Genomic DNA, 20828 nt, shown 5'->3' on the forward strand with positions numbered 1-20828 from the left:
CTGCGCCAGAAGCAGAACTGGACTGGTTATGCAAGCAAAAAAGGCGATCCGTGGCGAAGAGGAGCAGCCCAGAACGAGCAGATGCTAATCCAGAACCTGACACATCCCAGTGAGTCACGAGTCACGGACGGGCTTTTTTTCCTTCCCCCCCCGCCCCCCGTGCTTTTTTTTAAGAAAATCGTCAAAAAACTTTAGTCAGAAAAGGAAAAACTTCCAGAACAGTCTCTCTTCCCATGCCTGGGAGGGCTGCAGGTGCAGGGACCCCACGCAGGCAGGGCTTGCATGGCTGAAGGCCAACGGAGTCCCATTAAATAAGAATCGGGGAGTTTTCCTGCAACTGCTAATCAAGCGTCTCGTGGCAGCGAGGTGGGGTGGCTGCAGTGCAACAGCATCCGGTGGTGGCTGTAACTTGCAGCCTCACTCTGCCAGGTAAAGATGGAGCTGTCACCGCAGAAGATGGAGACATCACTTTGTTTGATGGGCAGCGGCAGCTCGGAGCCTGCCGAGCAGCCCAAGCAGGAAGGTGAAGCACTCGCCACTCCATCGCCTCCTGCCCCGCGGTGCCAGGGCACAGGTAGCTCCCAGCCCAGGGGCTCCGTTCATCTCTTTTCCTATTTCTGCCTCTCTGCAGTTGTGGTTTCTGGGGATGGTCTCCTGAGAAGAAGCATAGGTGGTGGGAGACTTTCATGGTGGGGTTTCCCAGTCTCCCTGAGGAACAGTGGGACAAAAATGAGACTGTCACAGCCCTTCTCCTTCTCTTTCCTCACCATGTCAGGGAAACCACCAATTCATGGGAGACCCCCATGCCCCAGGACACCATCCCCCAACCTCTGCTTGCTTTCTCAGGAGGAAATTCCTGGCACTTCCAGATGGCCGCAGGCACCAGCTTCATGGGGACTTGCTGCAGGGGATCTCCCAGGCCGTGCTTCCTCCTCCTGATCTGCTTTTGTGGGTGCAGTTCCCCAAGACACAGACACTGCATCTCTCCCATGCAGATTGACACCATGCTTGACACAGCTTGGGCTCAGCCAGCATGAGGTCTGAGGACACCGTCCCCTCCAGCTCTGTCCCTGTGGTCCTGCAGGTCTCCAGCCCCCCACCAGTGCCCACGCAGAGCCCCAGCCTGGGCTGCACTGGGTTCCAGCCCACCAAAACCTCCCCACATCCTGGGGGCCAGCATAAGCCAGCCTGGCTGTAAAGGGCCAGTCTCGGCTCATGCTTTGAGGTCAGAGCACAAAAGAAGCCCAGCCAAGCAGGCTGGTTGCTTTTAATTAGATTCGGGACCTGCATGAGGCAGCCGCCTCCGTGTTCCTTTGTGGGGGATTCTCAGGGGCCACCGGTTTGCAATTAGCAAGTCACTGCTCTCCCACCTCCCACAGCAGCAGGTCACCCTGCCCCGTGGGCAGCCTGACAGCCGGGCCAGAGCACACCCAGCCAAACACCTTTTACAAATCATTCTGCATAGTTCGCATTCTCGGCCAGTTTATGAGCATTTTAGCTCCTCATATTGATCAGGACTGGAGCCGAAGTAATTACGTTCATCAGAAATAATTTCCCCTGATTTTGAGTCATATTTGAGCTGGCGCCCACTTCCTCTGCTCGCCCCTCAACACAGGCAGCTCTCTTTGCTCGCTGGTACATACTTTCCAGGCGACATCGTTGCTTTCATAACCATAGTGAGACCGAGAGGTTTGTTTTTCTCAACTGGATCCCACACACACACTAAAGGTTTCAGTCGTGTCTGTATTGACTTGGGATGTGGACAAGAGGAGGTGGTTTATGTGAAGTGCATGCTTGGGAGATGTCTCCAGATGTCTTTGGCATTGGGAGGGGGCAGAGGGGAGGGCTGGGGGCCTGGGACCCCTCTGCACATGGAGGCACCACTGGCCTCAACCTTTCTAGTCTTGCTCAGGAGGTGGAGGGCAAGCCCAGCCTTTGCTTTATTCCCTGGGGTGGAGGTAGGAAGTGGGACTCACCCCCAAAGCCTTTGGCGTGAGCCCTGGGGAGTAGCAGCAGGTCCCCTTGCCAACTGGTTTTGGGTGGTGACCAGTCATTTGGGTTTTTTAAGTGCTGGGTTTGAACAAAGCACTGATGCAAGACAGGTGAACTGGCAGCTCTTCAGTCCTCCCTAGACTGGCCGACTGCGCTGAGCCCTGCTAACGTGCCAAATGCCTAAGCTGAAAGCCCCTTCCCTGCATAAGCCAGACTCCTTCCAATCGACAAGGATGCTAAGAAGTGCCTGCTGCACAAGGTCTTTGGGAAGGTCCCAGCAACAACCAGGAATTTGCAAGGAAGCTGTGCAGAGCATCCACTGGAGATATGCCAGCCGAGGAGGGTTATCTTTGCCCCAGGTCACTGTCCCCTCCCCAGCACCGTCCTGTCCCAACACCATCACCCTCCCTTCCCTGCACACATCCTGGATCCACCGGCACCCTGAGCTGCTCTGCCTCGCAGTGCTCCTGCTGATGGCGAGCCAAGGCCAGCCCTGGGGCTGTGAAGGGCTGTGACATTTGGGAACAGACAAAACCCGTGTCACCCAAACCTCTTCCAGCACCACCCGCTTCCCAGGCACAACACTAGCTGCTGCATGGGTGCAGCACTTGCGTCCTCAAAGGTCTTCCAAGAGCCACAGAAAACAGGGCTGGAAGGAAACACAGACATCACCTAACCTCTCCCTCTCTATAGCAGAGCTGGCTGCAATTACAAGGTGAGTTTGGCAAGACCTAAAAGCATCACTGGCTGTCCCTTAGTGCATGCCTCAATTTGCAGTCTATTTGATGCTGCAAGGCACATGGCAGCTGCTTGGGAACACATAGCACACTCGAGCAAGACAAGAACCGAAGGAAAAACACTGTCTATTTTAGCCTGAAACCACAAGAAAAACAGAGATAGTCAAAAAGAATGAGCAATTTGATCAGGAAACATGAGTTAGCCATGCAGTTCCATGGAAAATACCAAGGGCCTGTCAATAACCACACAAGGTCAGGATCTGGGGTTTATATCTTGTCTGAAAGACAAAACTTCTAGTGAGATTTTTTTTAAGTAAGTTTATGTTTGATGATGTTTGATACCAAAAATAAACTCTCAGAGGATCATAATGTTTGATACGTGATGATTTCTGACACTGTTTTCCAAATAATAATGGAAAGACTCATCTGGCTGAAGTTTCCAGGCTTTGTTTTACAAAAGTCTTATTCTTTGGGTTATCTGAATGTTTAACTTAGGGGGACAATTATGAATTGCTCTTGTCTGGACTGCAGCAAAAAAAAAAAATCACACAGAATTACTGACCAGGGTTTGATATGTCTATTAAGAAAAAGCGTCGTCCTTTCACAACAGCTGATACAAGTCTGGACTGTACTAACGAGAAGCCCCTCAGTTTGAACGATGAGATCTTGATATAGTTTTGGCTAAGCAAGCCCTTTCTTGGTTGTGATAGTCCGTTTGCTCCCTGTGTAATCGCTCGGCTCCTTCCTCTTGGCAATGTCAGCCTTTGAGACCAGAACCAGCACCGAGTCCCAAAACCAGTGTTTCTTTCTAATGAAACCTACTTAAAAATGCCTGGAAAATGGTGAAGGATCAAGTGTCCTCACCACCACGCACCATTCCCCATCCAAAAGACCCTTTCTCCTTTGGAGAGGGCAATGCCCAGCTCTTGCTCGCTCCCTCGCTGGCCCTGCCGCGGTGGCTGGGAGCTTGGAGGGGTCAGTTGGTCCCAGATGAAGCCGAAGTTTTCTGATGTAGTTGCCTGACCATCAGAAACTGGACGGCAGCCCTGAATTCTTTTCTCACAAGTCACTTGGACAGGCACCAGATGGTAAATACTTTCAGTCTCTCCCAGCCTGGCTCTGGGGTGGAAGCAGTGACCTCAAGGTAAAAGATTGCCTGGCCTGTCCCTCATCCCTCGGGGTGGCCAGTCCTCCAGCCCGGCTCCACTCTCCACTTAAGGTGTGAGAACCAGAGGGAATAAAAATGGCCAGACAGGGATGGAAATGGCCATCACCACCTTCTCAGCTCTTGCTGTTTGAAACTGGAGCTGGATTCGTTCTGGGTAAGAAACAACTTTCCCATCCTGCCAAAAACAAAGGTATTTCAAAGTTTCCCAAAGCTGGGGTGTTTCCAGAAGTCTCATGAAAAACAGCCAGCAGCCACCTCAAAGTGTCCAACAGCTGAGGGAGACCTGAGATGTTTCCTTTTAATCTCAGGGCTTTTGGCTTTCCCAAGCTGGGTGTTTTTCCAGCTTTCCCACCAGTGCTGTCCACCCTCCATGGACAGCCTTGCTCCCCTGCAGCAGAGATTTGAGCCAGGAGTGCCCAGAAGCAAAGGGAACATCCTCCCCACCAAGGTATGGAGCTGGTCTCACCCTAGACCCATGATTTCACTGTTGATACAAAGAGGAAGAGACCCAGCAAGGACTCAGGACAGCCTAGGTGCTCCTTAGCAGAGATGGACGTCCAGACCCTGATCTGACCTCAGCCAGCTCTAGGGAGGGCGTTGAACACATGGCGTAGAGTAAAGAAAGGGAGAGTCTTGAGCAAAGGAAAGGGATGGAAGGAGAATATGGTCTGTATCTGTCACAGATGGATGCAATTTCAGCTGAGAGGGTGCACAAATGAGAGCTTTGCAGTGTTATTCATGATGGCATGTTAAATGGCACAGACATGAAAAAAACCAGCTGTCTAAAATGTAAATTCACTGGGTCAGTTCCTTCATTTCTATAGAAACAGCAGAGCTTGCCAGCGGCTAACTCAAAGGAGATGTATTCAGATCCCTGTATCAACTATTTTCTTGCACAACTGACCACAAAAAAAAAAAAAATACAACCCCCAAAAATCCTGACAATAATACCATGGAAACTGTGGAACACAACATATGGACTTAATTACTAGCTATGAAATCACACGTATGGTACAGAACACATACGGGCTACATGCTCCAGAGGGGAAGGGTTATAACTGAGTATTCATAAAATGAACTGCTAATGTGCTGCTCTCGTGCAGCTTCGCAAATCAAAACCTGCGCAAGGGCTGTATCGCTTTGCTGGGCCCTGCCTGCAGCCCATGGCCTCCCGGTACGGCAACCTGGGTGGGCACATGGGACCCCAAGAGCCAGGAGAAGGGAAGCTCAAGCCCATGTCACCCATGGAAAAGCCTCCTCGGGAAGGCAGAGTCACGGTGGACGTTGGGGGTTCACGGTGGACCCCCAAAATGCAGCGAGGCACCGCCAGGGATTGCCGATGTCATCTGAAGTATGGGCAGCTGGCTGGGTGCGGGGTGGTGGTTTGGCCCCCGTCCGGCTGCTTGACTCAGCGCTGCGGCTCTCTGTTGCTGCCTGAGCTCTGCTGGCTTCCCGGTGATGTCATACCATCACAGTGATGTCACCTTACTGCAGCGAAATCTCAGTGACATCAGGTGTGTGCGGGGAGAAGCAACGTCCTCTCTTACCCCAAGCTGAGGGAGAGCGTAAAGAAGGGGTCCCCACCCCGAAGAGCCAAACCTGTGCCCAGGAGAGGGCAGGCAGCAGGCTCCACAGGCAGCCCTGAGCCCCAGCCCCCCCAGGGTGCCCGCTGCCCCCCGAGGCGTCACACATGGGGGTGTTGGCTGCTCCCAAAGCTGCTTACTGAGAGCGATGAGAGGATTTTATTTCCCTTACCAGCACTGTCACCTGATCTCCAATTGGGAAATGAAGTCAAGCCCATTAATCAGGATTCCCTAATAAACACAAGCCTGGAATAATTAATTGAACTCCCCATCTCCCTGCGGCAAGGCTGGATCAGTGCTTTGGCTGCTCTCGAGCCATTGCTGGTAGAGGCACTGCAGCTGCCTCTGGGACATCTGGCTGAGCCTCGGCACCTGAAACACGGTGGCCAGCGGGAGGGCATCAGCCCCGGGGCGCAGAGGAGAAAACGGCAGCATAAGATGTGCCTCCAGCCTGAACCCCCCTGCTAGCGAGGACGGGGCAATGCGTGGTCCGCACGCCTCCCCTGCGACGGGCAGCGTTGCCTCCGGGCAGGGCTTGGGCGATGCAGGGAGCTGGGGCTTCTCCACGAGGAGCGGAGACTCCAGCGCCGGGAGAAGTGACAGCAGCCTTTGGAAGGTGGCCTGGTATTTCCACAAGCTGCCATGACCTCGTTAACAGACTGATTGCAGCTAACGAAGCAAAACCAAAGCAGAGAATCAGAGCTCTGAGTGCTCCTCCCTGCGGGGCTCTGCCCTCCCTGCTCCGTGCCCCAGCTTCCAGGCTATGGCAAGCGGCGGAGCTGAGGTCAGGATTGCTGCTCAGGTGACTGAGGACCTGTTTTGCAAAAGCAAAAGCAAAAGGAAGGGAAAAGAGGCTGGAGGGAGGGATGGGGCATGAGTCCTAGTTGCATGATTTCAGTCCTCTGCTTATACAGCACCTGGCTCCTCCTGCGCATTTGCCAACATATATCAAAATATATGATATAGAGCAGCAGTTCTCATCATGCCTGCAAGACACGGAGAGTCTGTGCACAGCTGCCAGGATCTGTCCCTTGGGCTAGGGCAGAAGCAGTGCTCCCGGCCCCCAGACCATGTCCTGCAGGCAAGGGGGTGCAGGAGAGGGGCTGGGGAGAGCTGCCAGGCACCCTGCATCCTTATGTGAGCTCAGGCCTTTCCTTCGAGCTCTGGACTCACAAATTGCCCTTCTTACATCTTGTGATAGGCTCTGGGGGTGGGAACATGGAGAAGGTTTCCTGGAGGTCTTGAGATGTTTAGTTTTTTCTTTCCTAAGAGCCAGCCTCAAGTCCCCAGACATGGCCACCGCAAGGAAAGCTTGCACAGGGCAGACTGAAAAGCGGTAAAGCATTGGGAGGCAAATGCTGAGCACCTGCTCCTCTTCCTCGAAACTGGATTTTAAATTCTCATGATTGCTTAAGCCAGTCATAATTTTTCAGGAGCTGAATTGGGGCTTACAAGGCTTGAAATCAGCAGTGCTTCTGCAAGGGCCAGACTGCAGCCCTCTGCATCATGTACCAGCGCTGGGGCAACGCAACCCGATGTGCGTCCAGCCCCCCCGCCCCAGCTGCCTCCCTGGGCAGCGCAGCCCACGCAGGACGGGGGATGCTGTGGCAGCAGCACCACCACAGCAAGTGCCTTTCCTGCTCTTGGGGTGCCAGAGAAACTGAGAAGGGAATCGCACCTCTACGTCCTGGAGAGCTCGCCTGGCAAACTGCCGCAGCCTGAGTTGCTGGCAGTCAAAAGGAAGTCATGCACTGTCCCCAGCGATGGAGGGACAGGATCCTGCCCTTGACTTCAGGGCTCTGTACAGCGTGGGCAGCTCACCCCTCTCCCGCAGCCTGCCACGCACTGCGCTCAGCATAAAACGTAGGGGTGGGTCCCCTGTTCCTGCTTGGTCGTGGCAATGTCCCAGGGTGGCAGCAGGGACAGCCCTGCCAAGCCCTTCGAAACCCAGGAGAAAGACACCAGCTCTGTCTGGGCAGACCTTGATCAGTAGGAAGAGGCATGGACCTTCCCTCCCGGTCATGGCTAGCAGCAAGGGGCTGGTTCACCACACCAGCCTGGCTCCCCAGCCCCTCTCCCGTGCTTCCCGGGGAGAGCGTCCCTTCCCTTTGCTCACTGTCTCAGTGGACAGCACGTTCTCACCTTGAGGGGAGTAGAAATGGCAGCTGGAATGTGGGCTGGAAAAAAAAAAAGAGAAGAAAAAAAAAAAAAGAAAATGCTGAGGCTTGTCCAAACCTACTCATGTTTATATTGGAGCCTGTGAGTGACATCAGAGCGGGGAGAGTATAAACACCAGCAGGACCTACTCAGGGCTTTAAACCCTGCGAACACGCCGCTGCCTCCAAACTGCCTGGGGGGTGATGTGCCGAAGTGGCGGAGGGGAGAGCAGCATGAGGCTCCAGCTGGAGAAGCAGCTCCTCTTCCTCTCCCTCCTCTGCATCCTCCCCAAGGTAAGGGAGATGGGGCCCTGGGGCGGCTTTAGCCTGAGTCGGGGAAGCACCCGGTTCTTTCAAAGTGAGATGCAGGGAGGACTGGGGTGTTACAACGAGCCCGGTGGCTAACGCCGGCTGGCAGACAGGCTGTATTTATGCAGTCCCATGGGGATAGAGCTATGCTTGGGAGAGACGTTTGCCGTTAAGCAGCAGGGTCTTAACGTCCATGGGCCAAAGGAGTCTGTTCTGCAAGTCCACGGAGCGCGCAGGAATGACAGCAATGCGCTCTGTTTGCTCGCCCCGTCCCTGCAGCTCTCCTGCACCCGGGGCTATGGTATGCGTCCCTGCGAGCGAGCGAGCGAGCGGCAGCTTGGCGGTAGCGGCTCCTGCAGACTCCTTGGTCCCTGCCCAGGCTCCCGAGGCAGGGGGCCAAGCAGCGAGCACCAGCCTCAGCATTACTCAGCTCTCCCCCTCCCTGGGGTGCTCATGCAAAGCCAATGCCTCCGACAGGATTTGGGTCGTTGTAGTGATTTTTTTTTTTCCTCTTGGACTCTGTGTGAAAATAGTTGCCTTGTGCAGAGAGCAGGAAAGTTGAAAAGTTTGGGGTATCTCAGATCCAAGTTCTTCTAATTGCTGCTTGAATCCCAAGGCAGACCTTCTGCAAGCAGGGACATCATGGCAGCGTTGTACCTATTTGACTCCTTTCCCAGACAGTTAAGATCTCTGATAGGAGCCACATTGTCATCTAAAGACAAGTTAATTACAAGGAGCAGGGGGAAATGGATTAATGGAGTTGGCTTGGCTAATCTTTCTAAAACATTGACTTGTAATAGCAACCTCCTGAAAGATGAAAAATGCCCTTGGCTGCCTGGGTAAGTTGTGACGGAGAAATGACTCCTGCCCCAGGCGCTGAGTGCCTGGAGAATCACCAAGGGCCCTTGTGCCTCCAGCCCAAACACGGCCAGTCCTTCGGTCCCTGCCGCGAGTCTCTTTCTGGTTTCTGCCACACTAATAATGCTGCTCACTGATAAAACTAGAGCAAGACCCAGATTGCCCAGCCCATTTCAGATGTATTTTATCTCCTGGCACTGACATTTTTACAGGCCCATAAAAAACATCTGAACTGCTGCAAATGGGGAACAGATAGCACACCAGTGCCCACCTTCTCTGTCTAACTGGTCACATCAGAACTGATGCTAGTGGGAGAAACTAAAAGAGAAAGAAAAATGGTATCTAAAATCCACATGGTCCAGCTGAACCCATCGATCTCTTGGCAGTCTCAGCAGAGACACCAGTGTCTGGACCAGCACAGGGCTGAATTTTTCGGTTGCACATTTGCTGAACTGCTGCCTGCGTTGCACGTGCTGGCCGTGCAGCAAGCAGAGCGGCAGGGCTGCCGGAGAGCGGCTCAGAGCTGCTGCGTGGGGCTCACACATGTGCAGAGTTAGGCCAGTACTGGCAAAGAATTCACTTCCAAACTGCAGAGCCAAATCACTTGGCTTCAGGCCCTATATGCAACAGCCCCGTCAGATACGACATGATGGGAGCATGAGCGCTGCCTGCAAAAGCTGATTGTGCCAGGGTAATTGTGCGAGCAGAATGGGCCATGGATATAAACACCTACCTTCCCCAGGTGAACTCCTGCAGGCACAGCCCTGGCAAACGACCAGCTGAGCAGCCAAACGCCTGTGGTGCACAGCCCTGCCGAAGTAATTGCTCAGTCCAGCTGGGAGGGGAAATGTAGCTCCCAGTCCTCGAAGACCTGCCTGTCTCGGGGCTCCTCAGCCCGCAGGCCAGGCCAGGCAGAGGAGGCTGCAGCCAGGGACGGGCAGGGGAGGCAGCTGGTCCAGGAAGAAAAGCGGGGAGGTTCCTTTGGCTTCAGTTCCCCCACTGCCAATGCAATGCCCTGTTTCTCAGGATGAATGAGAGCTGTTAAGACTGTTCGGAGGGAGATGCTGTGCCCTCACCACGTGCATTCAGCCCCTGCGAAGCCACGTCTCCAGCTGGGCACAACCTGCCGCCCAGCAGCAGGCGTGGGGTCAGGCTGCTGAGGGCAGCGCACGGCTGCCTCCAGGGCTGCCAGCCCCATTAAATCACCACCGCTACCTGGGATGTTCGCTTTGCAGCTCCATCCTCTTCCTTTGTATTCAGAGCAGTGGTGTGTTTAAGTTCCCATCCTGCGGAGTGCTGAGCATCCCTGATTCTCCCTGGTTTCCATGGGTGCCCATCATGCTGTGCCTTTATAGCTTTCCAGGCTGCTTCTCCATATTCCCATGGATTTTCAGAGCCTCCCTCCACTGAAAATCTGCCCCCATGATTGAGAGAGGATTACCTGGCTGTCCCAGTGAAATAGCAGCCACTAGCCAAAAACCAACCTGTACTAAATCAGCGATGATTTTCCTCCGCAGGTGTGTGCCCAGCTGTGCCGGAGACCATGCTACTGCCCCTGGGTGCCACCCCGCTGCCCCCGTGGGTCCCCCCTGGTCCTGGACGGCTGCGGCTGCTGTAAGATCTGTGCCCGGCGCCTGGGAGAGCCCTGCGACTTCCTCCATGTCTGCGACCAGAGCCAGGGCCTCGTCTGTGACTACAGCACGGCGTCCGCGGGGACAGGAGCCACCTGCAACTGTGAGCCCCGGGTGCCCGCTCCCCGCCAGGGATGCCCCTGTGCCCCCAGCCCAGCACGCACCCCAGCTCCGGCCAGGGCCCCAGCCAGCTCCAGGCATCGCTCACCACTTTCAGGGAAGCTGCTGAGGCTCCGAAAGCAGCTTAACTGAGGCTGATGCACACAGCTTGGCCGCGGGGCTGTGCTGCAGCTCCAGCCAGCTCTTGTGCCATTTGCCAACTGGGTTTTCGGGGTGGTTTGAGTGGGGATGGACACAGGGGTCCCAAGGATGCTGCAGTCACCCTGCCGGGGCTGGAGCCTGGGGGTCCTGCAGAGAAATTTCAGAGAAACTTTTCCTAGCCTGAAAATCCTGAAAGGCAGGGTCAGGCCAAAGGGCAGTGGGTTTCTCACCAACTGGTGAGCTGCTGCTTTGAAAATGAGGAGGGGAGGTAGGGAAGAGGAGGAGGCTTCTCAGTCCCTTCTGTGGCCCCCCAGTTCAGTCCCTTCGTGCCAGCAGAAGGGGAAACTCTTCGGTTTCCCCCAGCAGTCCCCTCTGCCATCCGCATCTCTCTGTCACTTTGTCCCTAACGGGCTCCCCGGCTGTTGCCTGCAGTTGAAGACGGTGAGGAGGGCTGCGAGGTGAACGGCAGAGTCTATCGAGATGGGGAGGTTTTCCAGCCCAGCTGCAAACTGCAGTGCCGCTGCCTGGACGGGGGCTTCACCTGTGTCCCGCTCTGCCAGGAGGATGTCCGGCTGCCCACCCCGGACTGCCCCTACCCACGGCGCGTGGAGGTCCCAGGGAAGTGCTGCCCAGAGTGGATCTGCGAAGCCCGGGACCGGCACATCCTCCAGGATGCTGGGGCAGGTAAGATGCAGGGCATGCCAGCGAGGGGATGCCCGTGCAGGTCTCTAGGGATGGTCCCTTCACCCCAGACCATGAACATCAACACGAGACACCTTATTTCCCCGCCATGCAGGGCTATGCCCGCAGCACCCGGAGGCTACGCTGCACAGCATCTGGCTCCAACCACCCTTTTCCCCTCATCTCTTTTCATCCAGCCCCTGGGGCAGTGTCCCCGCCGCGGCCGTACCCCTGCCAGGAGTGGGGCACGGAGTGGAGCGCCTGCTCGGCCACCTGCGGCGTGGGCTTTTCTACCCGCGTCTCCAACCAGAACCGCTACTGCAGGCTGGAGACTCAGAGGCGGCTCTGCATGGCCAGACCCTGCCCGGCTCTGCCAGCAGCATCCCCGGTGGTAAGTGAGGGCCTCGGTGAAGCGGGCACCTCTGGGAAAAAGGTTTGACCGAGAAAGGGAAATGCCAGCCAACACGAGCCATGGGATCCCCAGTTACCCGTGGGCACCCCATCACCCCTCCCCAGCCACAACCTGACCGTGTCTCAGGGACAGATAAACTGTCTCCTGAAACTGTGCTTGGAAAACAGCTGATGGCAGGTGCAGACGTGAATTTTGGGGTCTCTGGGTATCTGAACCCAAGAGCACCGTGGATCCCACATAACCCTGGGACCCACAGGTGGGTTTCACCTGCCCCTGCGGCTGGAGATGCATCTGCAGCTCCTGCCTGGCTCCCTGGGTACACCCGAGAGGCAGGGCTCTGCCACCCCTTTAATTAGCCTGGCACAGCTCCAGCACGGACATGGGGCAAAACTGCCTTGCTCGCATGGCACCCACAGTGCCAAGTGCCCCTGCTCCCTAGACGCAGGGGACGTGCCTCCGCTCCGCTCCATCTCCCCATCGCTCTCTGCTCTGCCTTTCCAGAGGGGAAGAGGAGGTCGTTTGTAGCTGTGCCCACCCCAGTCGCATCCCGGAGCCAACGCCTCGTCCTGGCAAAGAGTCTGGCACAAGCCCACGGCACTGTGGTTTCGGTGGAGATGGAGGATGCATCCCTTGGGAAACTGGGGAAGAACTGATGGACTTTGGCTGCAAAGGAGGGTGGAAATAGAGAACAAGATCCCCATGTCATGCAGCACCCGCCCCCTCTGTGCACCCCCGCTGCCCCAGGCAGGGTCACTGGGCAGCATCCCTGAGTTTCTTAGGCTGAATGAAATGGGAAATGGGGAAACCCTGCCATGAGCATGAACCCATCCGAGAAAACAGGAATTGGTCCTTTCCCGGATCAGTGGGATTTGGAGAGGTGATGCTGCTCCTCCACCATGTCACGCACGCAGCTCTGCTCTGCAGGGGCTGAGAGAGAGACCGTCTCCACCATCGAGAAGCCCAAATCCCCAGTGGGGATGCCTCATGCCCTGGCCCCCGGGGAAGGAGCAAGTACATCGGGCCGCGCACCACAAGTCACCGCTGCGCCGGGCTGCGCAGCTCGACTGTGCATGAGCTCGGCCATCCCACGATATCCCAGTGACCCGGCAGCCGCCTTCCTGGGCATGGGCAGAGGCGTCCTCCTGATGGCAGCTCTAATTCACCTTCCCCGCATCTCTCCAGAATAAACACAAACCTTCCTGCTCCGCCTGGCCTCCTCCTCTCCAAAGCGCTGGTGGTTTGGCAGGGCTTCGGCGAGGGAGGAGCTCAGACGCAGGAGACACCGCTCAGCAGCACCAGACATACCGCTTGCCATCCAAGCGCATACCCCACGAGCCAAGGCCAAAAGAAAAGCAAGAAAAAGAGAAAACAAATCACAAAGATGAGTCGGGGCCGTCTCCCGACGGGCTGGAGCTGCTCCAGCTATGCAAGAGTCGGCGCAGGAGAGCTGCTCGGCAGCTCTGCCTTTACTTTCTCCCAGCGATAATCCTTCTGGGTGATTGAAAAATGAAACCCAAATGCCCTCTAACGGCCTCGCACAAGCGTGCAGAGGGAATGCACATCCCATGGCGAGGCAGGCGAGAAGGGCAACTGGAAAGGAGCAGTGGTTTAGGTGACGTGTCCAGGCGAGATCTGGGCAGTTTAGATGTGTATTCGTGGAACTGAAAATAAAGATGCGCTCGCCTAGGTGTGGAGCTTGTCTGGGCCTGTCTGTGCGGGGTGAGCCTGGCTCCGGCGAGCCCTCGGGAGCCCTGCTGCTCATGGCCAGCTCGGCTGCTGCAGAAAAGGCCTGACCCAGGACGGGGCAGCTTGGAGGCACCTCGATTCAGGCTGCTTAGAATAAGAAAATAAAAAAGAAAAATAACGTTAATCAAAGCATTGAAAACATTATTACAGTATATTATATCCTGGATTAAATCCTGCCCCTTCCCTTTTACCCAGCCAGGAGCTCCATCCACTCTGCCGATGGGACCAGCCCTGCCCATAGCGGTGCCTGGGTCTCCACTCGCTGCCGGGATGCGGGGAAGAGCACGGCACGGTGCCGGCTGCGTTACTGCTGGGTCTGCAGCCCCAGGCACAGACCAGGCCATGCCTCTTCTCAGCCCCCCAAAAACGAAGCCCAGATTCTCCCCCTGTAACTCATCCCTCCTCCCGCCAGCCCCACACCTCCTCCGCTCACCCCGGACCAGGACTTCCCCGGCACCATGCCACCATCATCACCAGCTGACCGTCCTCCCGGCCCTGGCCAACGCAATACTGGGGCAGATGTAGGGGTGCAGGGGCAAAAGGCAGAGGGAGCTCCCCTCTCCTGCCCGGGGGAAAGCCTCCCCACAAGCAGCAGGAAAGGCAGCAGGGCCAAGGCAGCCACTCGCCCGCTCTCCCAGTCCCTGCAAGTGCTGAAAATAAAATTAAAGTCAAGGATGCTTTTCAGTCACCTCTTGGGGGGAAAAAAAGAAAAAAAAAAAATCTCACTGCTCATGCAGTAAAACATTGCTTACAAAGAGAATTATTTACTGTGATCATCTGGTGCTCTGCTCGAATACAAATCATTAATTCAGTTTGAGACGGGGGACGCAGTGAACCTCTGGCAGGCAGCAAATCACAGAATGAACACGGCCCGGTCTGCAGCTTTTGTTGGCTTTTTCCCTTCTGCAATGGCTGCACCAAAAAAGCAGTGACACGAGGCTCATGTAGACTTTAAAACCACAATGTTCCTTGATTGACATGGATAAGATATGTTCTGTGTACTGAAAATCCTGGTTTTTAAGCCAGTTCTTGTTTCAGCATGTTGGGACACGGCCACCAAGGCCAGGTGAGCTGCTGGCAGGGAGCGCTGCCAGGGCTCTCATCCCCTCCCAAATCCTGCCCAGCCGCCTCTGGGTGATGGTAAAAATCAAAAGGTCACTTTTTAAGCCACAACCTGCAATTCTCATCTCCAACAGAAATGACTCAACGCACCTCTGCTATAATTTTCTTTTTTTTTTTTTCCTGCAAAATGTCATTTCTCCCTGATTCACTAAGCAGAAAACATCTAAATAATGAATTAATTAATCCAAATAAATCAGAATTATTTTTCCCTAAGAATACAGGGAAATCAACTCTTGCAATTTGATTGCTGGTCTCACAATATTTGCTGTTCCCTCTAAAGCCCTGCTACCCTGGAAACGTGGTTATTTGAGGATGATGTTTATTGCAGCCTCTGACACAGCGGGTCCTGGGCTTTGCCTGCTCTTGTGGGGCAGTAGAGAAATACTCTGCCATCCACAGATGATTATGGTCACCTGTAAAGATAAAAAAAAACCCCAAAACAGAAGACAACTCACCCTGTCCTCAAGGCATACTGCCACATCTGCACACATAAATGGCATGTGATTTGACAACCATATTCCCGAACCAGCAGTGAGCAACAGATCACAGCTCGTTTCGGAGCAAGCACACCCAGCACCTGAAGGAGAAACTGCGCGCTGCTGCAGGAGTAAACAACGTGCATCAGAATTTTTTTCCCAAGCCATTCTCATGACTGATGATTTTTAAAAGCATGGAGTTGGCTGAGAAAGGACTGGATGAGCCCCTCATTAAAGCTAAACGTTGTCACATACCTCCCTGAGCACAAGAGTGCAGTGCTCAAGAAAAAAAAGCAGATCAAGGCCATTTTTTTGCTGTTGGTGAAGAGCCTTGAGTTGGTTGCCCAAAAGCCCACCACTCAGGCTACGTGTTTGCTACCCGCAGGAGCCATCCCAGCCCTGTGCTGTCACACGGCCCTGGACGTGCTGGTAGCAGCATCGCTGCTGCGTGCTGGAGCCGGGAACCGGGGCGAGCATCCCAGTACAGGATACTCAGGCAGAGCTGGGTGGCAGCACCTCTACTGCGAATGAAATCACGGCTCAAGTGAACACCTTAAACACACACGAGGCAGGCACGAGAGAGGAGCCGTGCCGCTGTGTGCGTGCCTCAAACAGGTCCAGAGAGCAGGAGATGTGGAGGGCTCGGGGCTGCAGCCGGGCATGGGCAGTGCTCCCCGTGCCCTGCTTCTCCCTTCCCATGGCAGGAGGCACCCAGCCCCAAGCCTTCATTTTGGGGACAGAGAAAGTTTTCCCTACAGTGCTGAGAGCAGCTTGTGACCCTTCCAACGCTTACAGCGGCTGCTGTCTCTGCCTCGGTTTCCCCAATGGCTGGTGCTCTGGGACAAAGGGGACCGCTCCCAGTTTGTTCCTCTCATCTCGCTGCACTTCCACACCTCCATAAAGTTGCTCTGCAAGTGCCACCCCAACCCCAGGCTGCAGGAGCAGCTGAAATGCATGGAGGCGAAGCGGGGAGGAGCAGGGCAGGATGGAAGGGTGCTTTCCTGAGGGGTGAACCCCATGGACCCCCTCCCTGTTACTCCAGGAGCACAGCTTCACCACAGCCTATGCAAACCTCAGAAAAGCCATATCCTCACCCCATGGAAACAGCTTTTAAGCGCCACATCTCGGGGCACGCCTGTAGTGGTGAGATTTTATCATGCAGGCAGGAAATAACATACAGCCTTTCCCATCATTTATCTGCTCCAGCAAGCACTTTTTGGAGTCAACACACTGATACTCACAATAAGAGCTACTACCACCCCATGTCTTGGGCTTCCCTACGCTGGCCCTGACCGGCCGTGCCCGAGTATGGTCTAGCGGAGATGTTCGGCTGCTCCCAGGGAGGGAAGGGCAGTCGGGATGCCGCAGCAGGACTCGCCCCCCTCCTTCCCTGCTGGCAGATGAGGTACCAGCCTCTTCCCACCCTGCCCCAGATGAAGTTCCAGGAAAGCAGGGAGCCGTGGCCCTTCCTGGGCCCAGACCTTTACTTGACATCATTTTGCCAAGGTCGTTTCCCTATGGCTTGCCAGGGTAAACCTTATCCCTTCTGATTGCCTGTTTACTCCTGCGCCTGGAGATAAAGTTATTTCTGGCCTTGTTTATGCGGCAGCAGCTGCTCAGCAATGCAAACGGGGGCCGGCTTTCCTTGGGGGTCCTCTTTGCGGTGGCTGGTTTTAGCTCTTGCCCCAACCCCACCGTACCTGGGTGTCTTCTGCATGACATCCCCTGCGACAGGGAAGGCAGGAGAGGAAGGTCACAGCCTGCCTCGCATTTCCTCCCCGCGTGGGTCAAAACCGCTCCAAGGGGAGGGGGAGAAGAGGATTTGCGTACCTGGGGAGGGATATAGAAGAAGTAGGCAGCAAGAGCGGGTGGTCGCTGCCTGCCGTAGGGAAGGTGCAGGTGTTGGGCAGGGAGCGGGGCTTACTGCTGCCCGCGCCGAGGGCGGGCGGCTGGGCCCGCCGGGGCCCGCTGGCGCTGCCTGCCCCACGCGCGCTGCCGGAGCGGCACCGGGCCCGTGGGGAGCTGCCGGTCTCTGCCTCACCCCCGCTCCCCGTGTTTCTGGGTGGACGGCGCAGCCAGAGCAGCGGGGCCAGGAGAAAGGGCGTCCTGAGGGGAAGCGAGGGACGGCTCACGGGGAGCAGGCTTCCGGCCCCTGGGCTGGAGGGATGCGGGGTCTCTCCTCCCCCCGAGCGGGACAGGGCAGAAGCGGGAGCAGGCTGAAAGCTTCGGCCCCTGCCGTCAGACAGCTCCCACCCGCTCTGAGCCGGAGCCCCCCCTCCCGCCTCGCTGCTCCCTTCCTCCCGCTCCCCCCGGGCACGCCCGGTGTCCAAAATAGCCGCGGGCCCGCGCGTCCCCGGCGCCCGGCTCAAAATATCTCAAGTGGGCCGGCGGCCGGCGCCGAGGGAGCGGCGGAAGCCGCCGGACACCCAGGCTCTCCGCCGAGGCGGCCCTCGCCACATCCTCCCCACGCTCCGGGAGAGATCCCTGCACCCCAAGCCCCCCGTCCGGGGCCCGGCAGGAGCGGGGAGCCGAGGGCAGCCGCAGCCCGCGCCGGGGCACACCGCGCTGCCGGGGCACACCGCGCTGCCGGGGCTGGCTCTGGGCGCGGCGCTGCCGCTGCCACCCCGCCCCCGCCACGGGCAACCGGCAGCGCTTCGCTTCGTCCGGCGCCGGCACCTCCGGGCTGCACCACGACCGGCACCGCCCCGGGAGCAGCCGCCCCACCGCGGGCAGGGCTGCCGCAGCGCCCGATGGCCGCGGAGGCTCTCGCCCCGTGGCCGGGCAATGGCAGCGGAGCCCTGTGCCCTGTGGACACCGCCTTCTCCCAGCGCTTCTTGCCCGCTGTCTACCTGGCAGTGATCCCCCTGGGGCTGGTGGGGAACGGGCTGGGGCTGTGGCACCTCTGCACCGGGCCCCGGCGCGGTGCCCACCATCCCCTTGGCCTGCTGGTGGGCAACCTGGGCCTGGCCGACCTGCTGTACATCAGCACGCTGCCCTTCCTCGTCAGCTACTACCTGCGGGGCAGAGTGTGGCTCTTCGGGCAGGGCTGGTGCCAGATCACCAGGGGCCTCTTCCACCTCAACCTCTACGCCAGCATCGGCTTCCTCACCTGCATCAGCATCCACCGCTACCTGGGCATCGTGCACCCGCTGAAGGCGCGGGGCAGGTGCCAGGGGGCAACCTCTTCCGCGTGGCTCAGCACGATGGTCTGGGTGTGGGTCATCGCGCAGGTAGCTCCCGATTTCACCTTCAGCAAGATGGACAACACGGGGACGCGGTGCCACGACACGACAGGGCACGAGAACCTGGGCGTTTACTTGCCGTACACCGTGGCCATCACTGTGACTGGCTTCGTCATCCCGTTCCTCATCATCATCAGATGCTACTGCCATGTGGTGGTGGTGCTCTGCAGGAACGATACCATGGATTTCAGCCTCAGGAGAAGAAGCATCAGACTGGTGATTCTCGTGATGGTCCTCTTCTCCATCTGCTTCCTCCCCTACCACATCTTCAGAAACCTCAACCTGTTGTCTCGAGGCTGGCAGCTGCAAGGGTCCTGCACGCAGGCTTTGAAGAACATCTACATTTCCTACCAGGTGACCCGAGGCCTGGCCAGCTTCAACAGTGCCCTTAACCCCCTGCTCTATGTGATGACCAGTGAAGACTGCATGTCACGTATGAGGACCATCCGCCAAAGAGCCAGCCAGTCCCTGGGGTCCACCTTCAGGAGCAAAACCTCTTGCCAGGCGCATGAGAAGAAGATTAAGATCATTCTTTGTGAGGAGGAGGCTTCTGATGAGCTCTGAGGTACTCAACACCCCCTCCAAAGGATGCACTACTTCGGTTTGCAATCGGCCCCTTCTCAGGAGCAGCCCCCCCCACCTTGATGCCTGTTTTGCAGAGATGGTGACTGCAGCATCACTGGCTCCAGTCTCACACAAGGGACAGACAGGACTGCTGGTGTCAGAGAGCAAACTGGGACCAGGTTTTTAGAGCAAAGCTACTCAACCCAACCATTTTGCCTACAGTACACCTGGAGATGGAAGGAGGTAAATGTTGCATTTATTCCAGTCCTGAAGTATTTCTCAGCCCAGCTTCCAGTGCAACTCTCAGAGCTGGTTAACGTCCCCCTGGATCCCCATCCGCTCATCGAACTCCTCAGTGAGTGAGAGATAGGTGTGAACGCTGCCTTGTCCCCCCGCTGCACCCCCTCTCCCCCGCTGGACATGGGTTTGAGACAGGATTCCCTCCTTCACCCAAGGAGACGGCACTGGGAATTAACTCCCTGCATCACAGCACAGCAGAGAGGGTGAATTTTTGCAGGGAGGAAGCGCTTTGGAAATGGAAATATTCATAAAAATATCAGGTTTTAAATAGATGACTAAGCTGTGCCAGTTCCTGGGTTAGTTGTTCCTGGGTGACTGAGCTGCTTTGGGATCTGTGTTATCCTCTACTGCCCACCTCCTTCACAGAAGAAAAAAGAATTTTAGCATTACTGACTCTCTTCCAGAAGAGCATATAGCAGACAAGAACAAATTGGCATTTTAAAGTTTCCGGAGGCTGTTGGTTGGGTTTGGTTTTTTTTGCAAGGCGAATGACTGCAGTAGCCTGAACCACTGCTTTCAGCAGGCAAATCCCAGGAGAGTTTGGAAATCTTCAGGTGGGTGACTGCATCTTACTCTTAATTCCAGGCTTGCGTGGGGATTAGACATGTCTATTAAAAATTAGACATGCAAAAAAAAGAGAGGCAATGCTCGTTTGAAGGCTTGTGAAGGCAAGATTCGATGGCAAGGGCAGTCTGCGTGTCGTTGCCGGGGAGGGTCGTGGGGATATCTGCTTCGGGGGGGAGCAGAGGCTCCCGAGCAGCTTTTTGGTTTTTGCTCTTGGTGTTCCCCACCATCAACAGCTTGAACATTTCGATCCTTGTGAAAGGAGCGATGCGATTTGCAACAGCAGATCTTGCAGCTCGGCTGAAGGAAGTAGATTGCGAGTTAAAACCAGCCCGTTCTGGGAAAGTGCTGACCCATGGACACTGTGCTTTTTGGCCCAAAGCCCGATATTTATCACGTCAGCTGCTCCTTGCACAGACCCACCTTTGCTCCTGCACAGAGGAAGCGACTGGCTTTCAGATGGAGCTAATATGTCTGAAGTGCAAATAAACACCTAATGCTTTCAGTCATGAGTCGCCTGACTTCTTTTAAAGCTTTATAGGAACACGGGAGCCAGCTGTCCTGCGGGGCCCGCCTGCTGCGGGGAGCGGTGACGAGTTTCCCAGGGCTCTGCAGACGAGGAGCTGCCGGGAGCGCTGCCGGCCCGCGCGGCGAGGCTGCAGGCAGCCGGCGGAGAGCAGTGCTGGGCCAGGCGTGCACTGAGGTAGGTCCCCAGCGTCTGCTCAGCACTAGGCAGGGGTCCAGCAAAGCCCTGAAACTTTCAGCTCCCACCTCATCCAGAGGAAACCCAAAGGCTAAGCTTAAATTCCCAAGTGAGATATTCTTCTGTCTCTGCAGTAGGGAAGACTTGGGACATTAGGATCAGATCTGGCCTCTGTTCCTTGCACACACTCCCTGGATCTGGGCTTCTTCAGAGCTCTGAACTCTTCTCCTCCTTTCCTGAAAAAATACCCACACCTCCGAAACCTGTCCAGCTCTTCCATCTTCCCACATGGATCCCATCCAAGATGCTGCAGCTCCCCACAG

The 20828-nt window shown here is 56.2% G+C and overlaps 2 protein-coding genes across 2 annotated transcripts; both read left to right on the plus strand.

Moving 5' to 3' along the window:
- Nucleotides 1-7773: 7773 nt before the first annotated feature.
- On the plus strand, nucleotides 7774-13477 carry CCN5 (cellular communication network factor 5). The gene is made up of 5 exons (XM_072879329.1): nucleotides 7774-7930; nucleotides 10321-10537; nucleotides 11128-11379; nucleotides 11574-11767; nucleotides 12290-13477. The coding sequence occupies exons 1-5, from the start codon at nucleotides 7841-7843 to the stop codon at nucleotides 12311-12313; spliced, it is 777 nt and encodes a 258-aa protein (XP_072735430.1). The 5' UTR covers nucleotides 7774-7840; the 3' UTR covers nucleotides 12314-13477.
- A 4234-nt stretch (nucleotides 13478-17711) lies between these two features.
- Nucleotides 17712-20225, plus strand: LOC140659497 (P2Y purinoceptor 1-like). The gene has a single exon (XM_072879228.1). The coding sequence runs from the start codon at nucleotides 17883-17885 to the stop codon at nucleotides 18936-18938; it is 1056 nt and encodes a 351-aa protein (XP_072735329.1). The 5' UTR covers nucleotides 17712-17882; the 3' UTR covers nucleotides 18939-20225.
- The last annotated feature ends 603 nt before the right edge of the window (nucleotides 20226-20828 follow it).

Source organism: Ciconia boyciana, chromosome 14, assembly GCF_034638445.1.
Source record: "Ciconia boyciana chromosome 14, ASM3463844v1, whole genome shotgun sequence".
NCBI classification, from domain to species: domain Eukaryota; kingdom Metazoa; phylum Chordata; class Aves; order Ciconiiformes; family Ciconiidae; genus Ciconia; species Ciconia boyciana.

Coding starts and splice junctions, on each gene's coding strand:
- LOC140659497 (XM_072879228.1), top strand. CDS start 17,883: ATGGCCGCGGAGGCTCTCGCCCCGTGGCCGGGCAATGGCAGCGGAGCC.
- CCN5 (XM_072879329.1), top strand. CDS start 7,841: ATGTGCCGAAGTGGCGGAGGGGAGAGCAGCATGAGGCTCCAGCTGGAG. Junction 7,931..10,320: donor TCCTCTGCATCCTCCCCAAG/GTAAGGGAGATG, acceptor TTTCCTCCGCAG/GTGTGTGCCCAGCTGTGCCG. Junction 11,380..11,573: donor CCTCCAGGATGCTGGGGCAG/GTAAGATGCAGG, acceptor CTTTTCATCCAG/CCCCTGGGGCAGTGTCCCCG.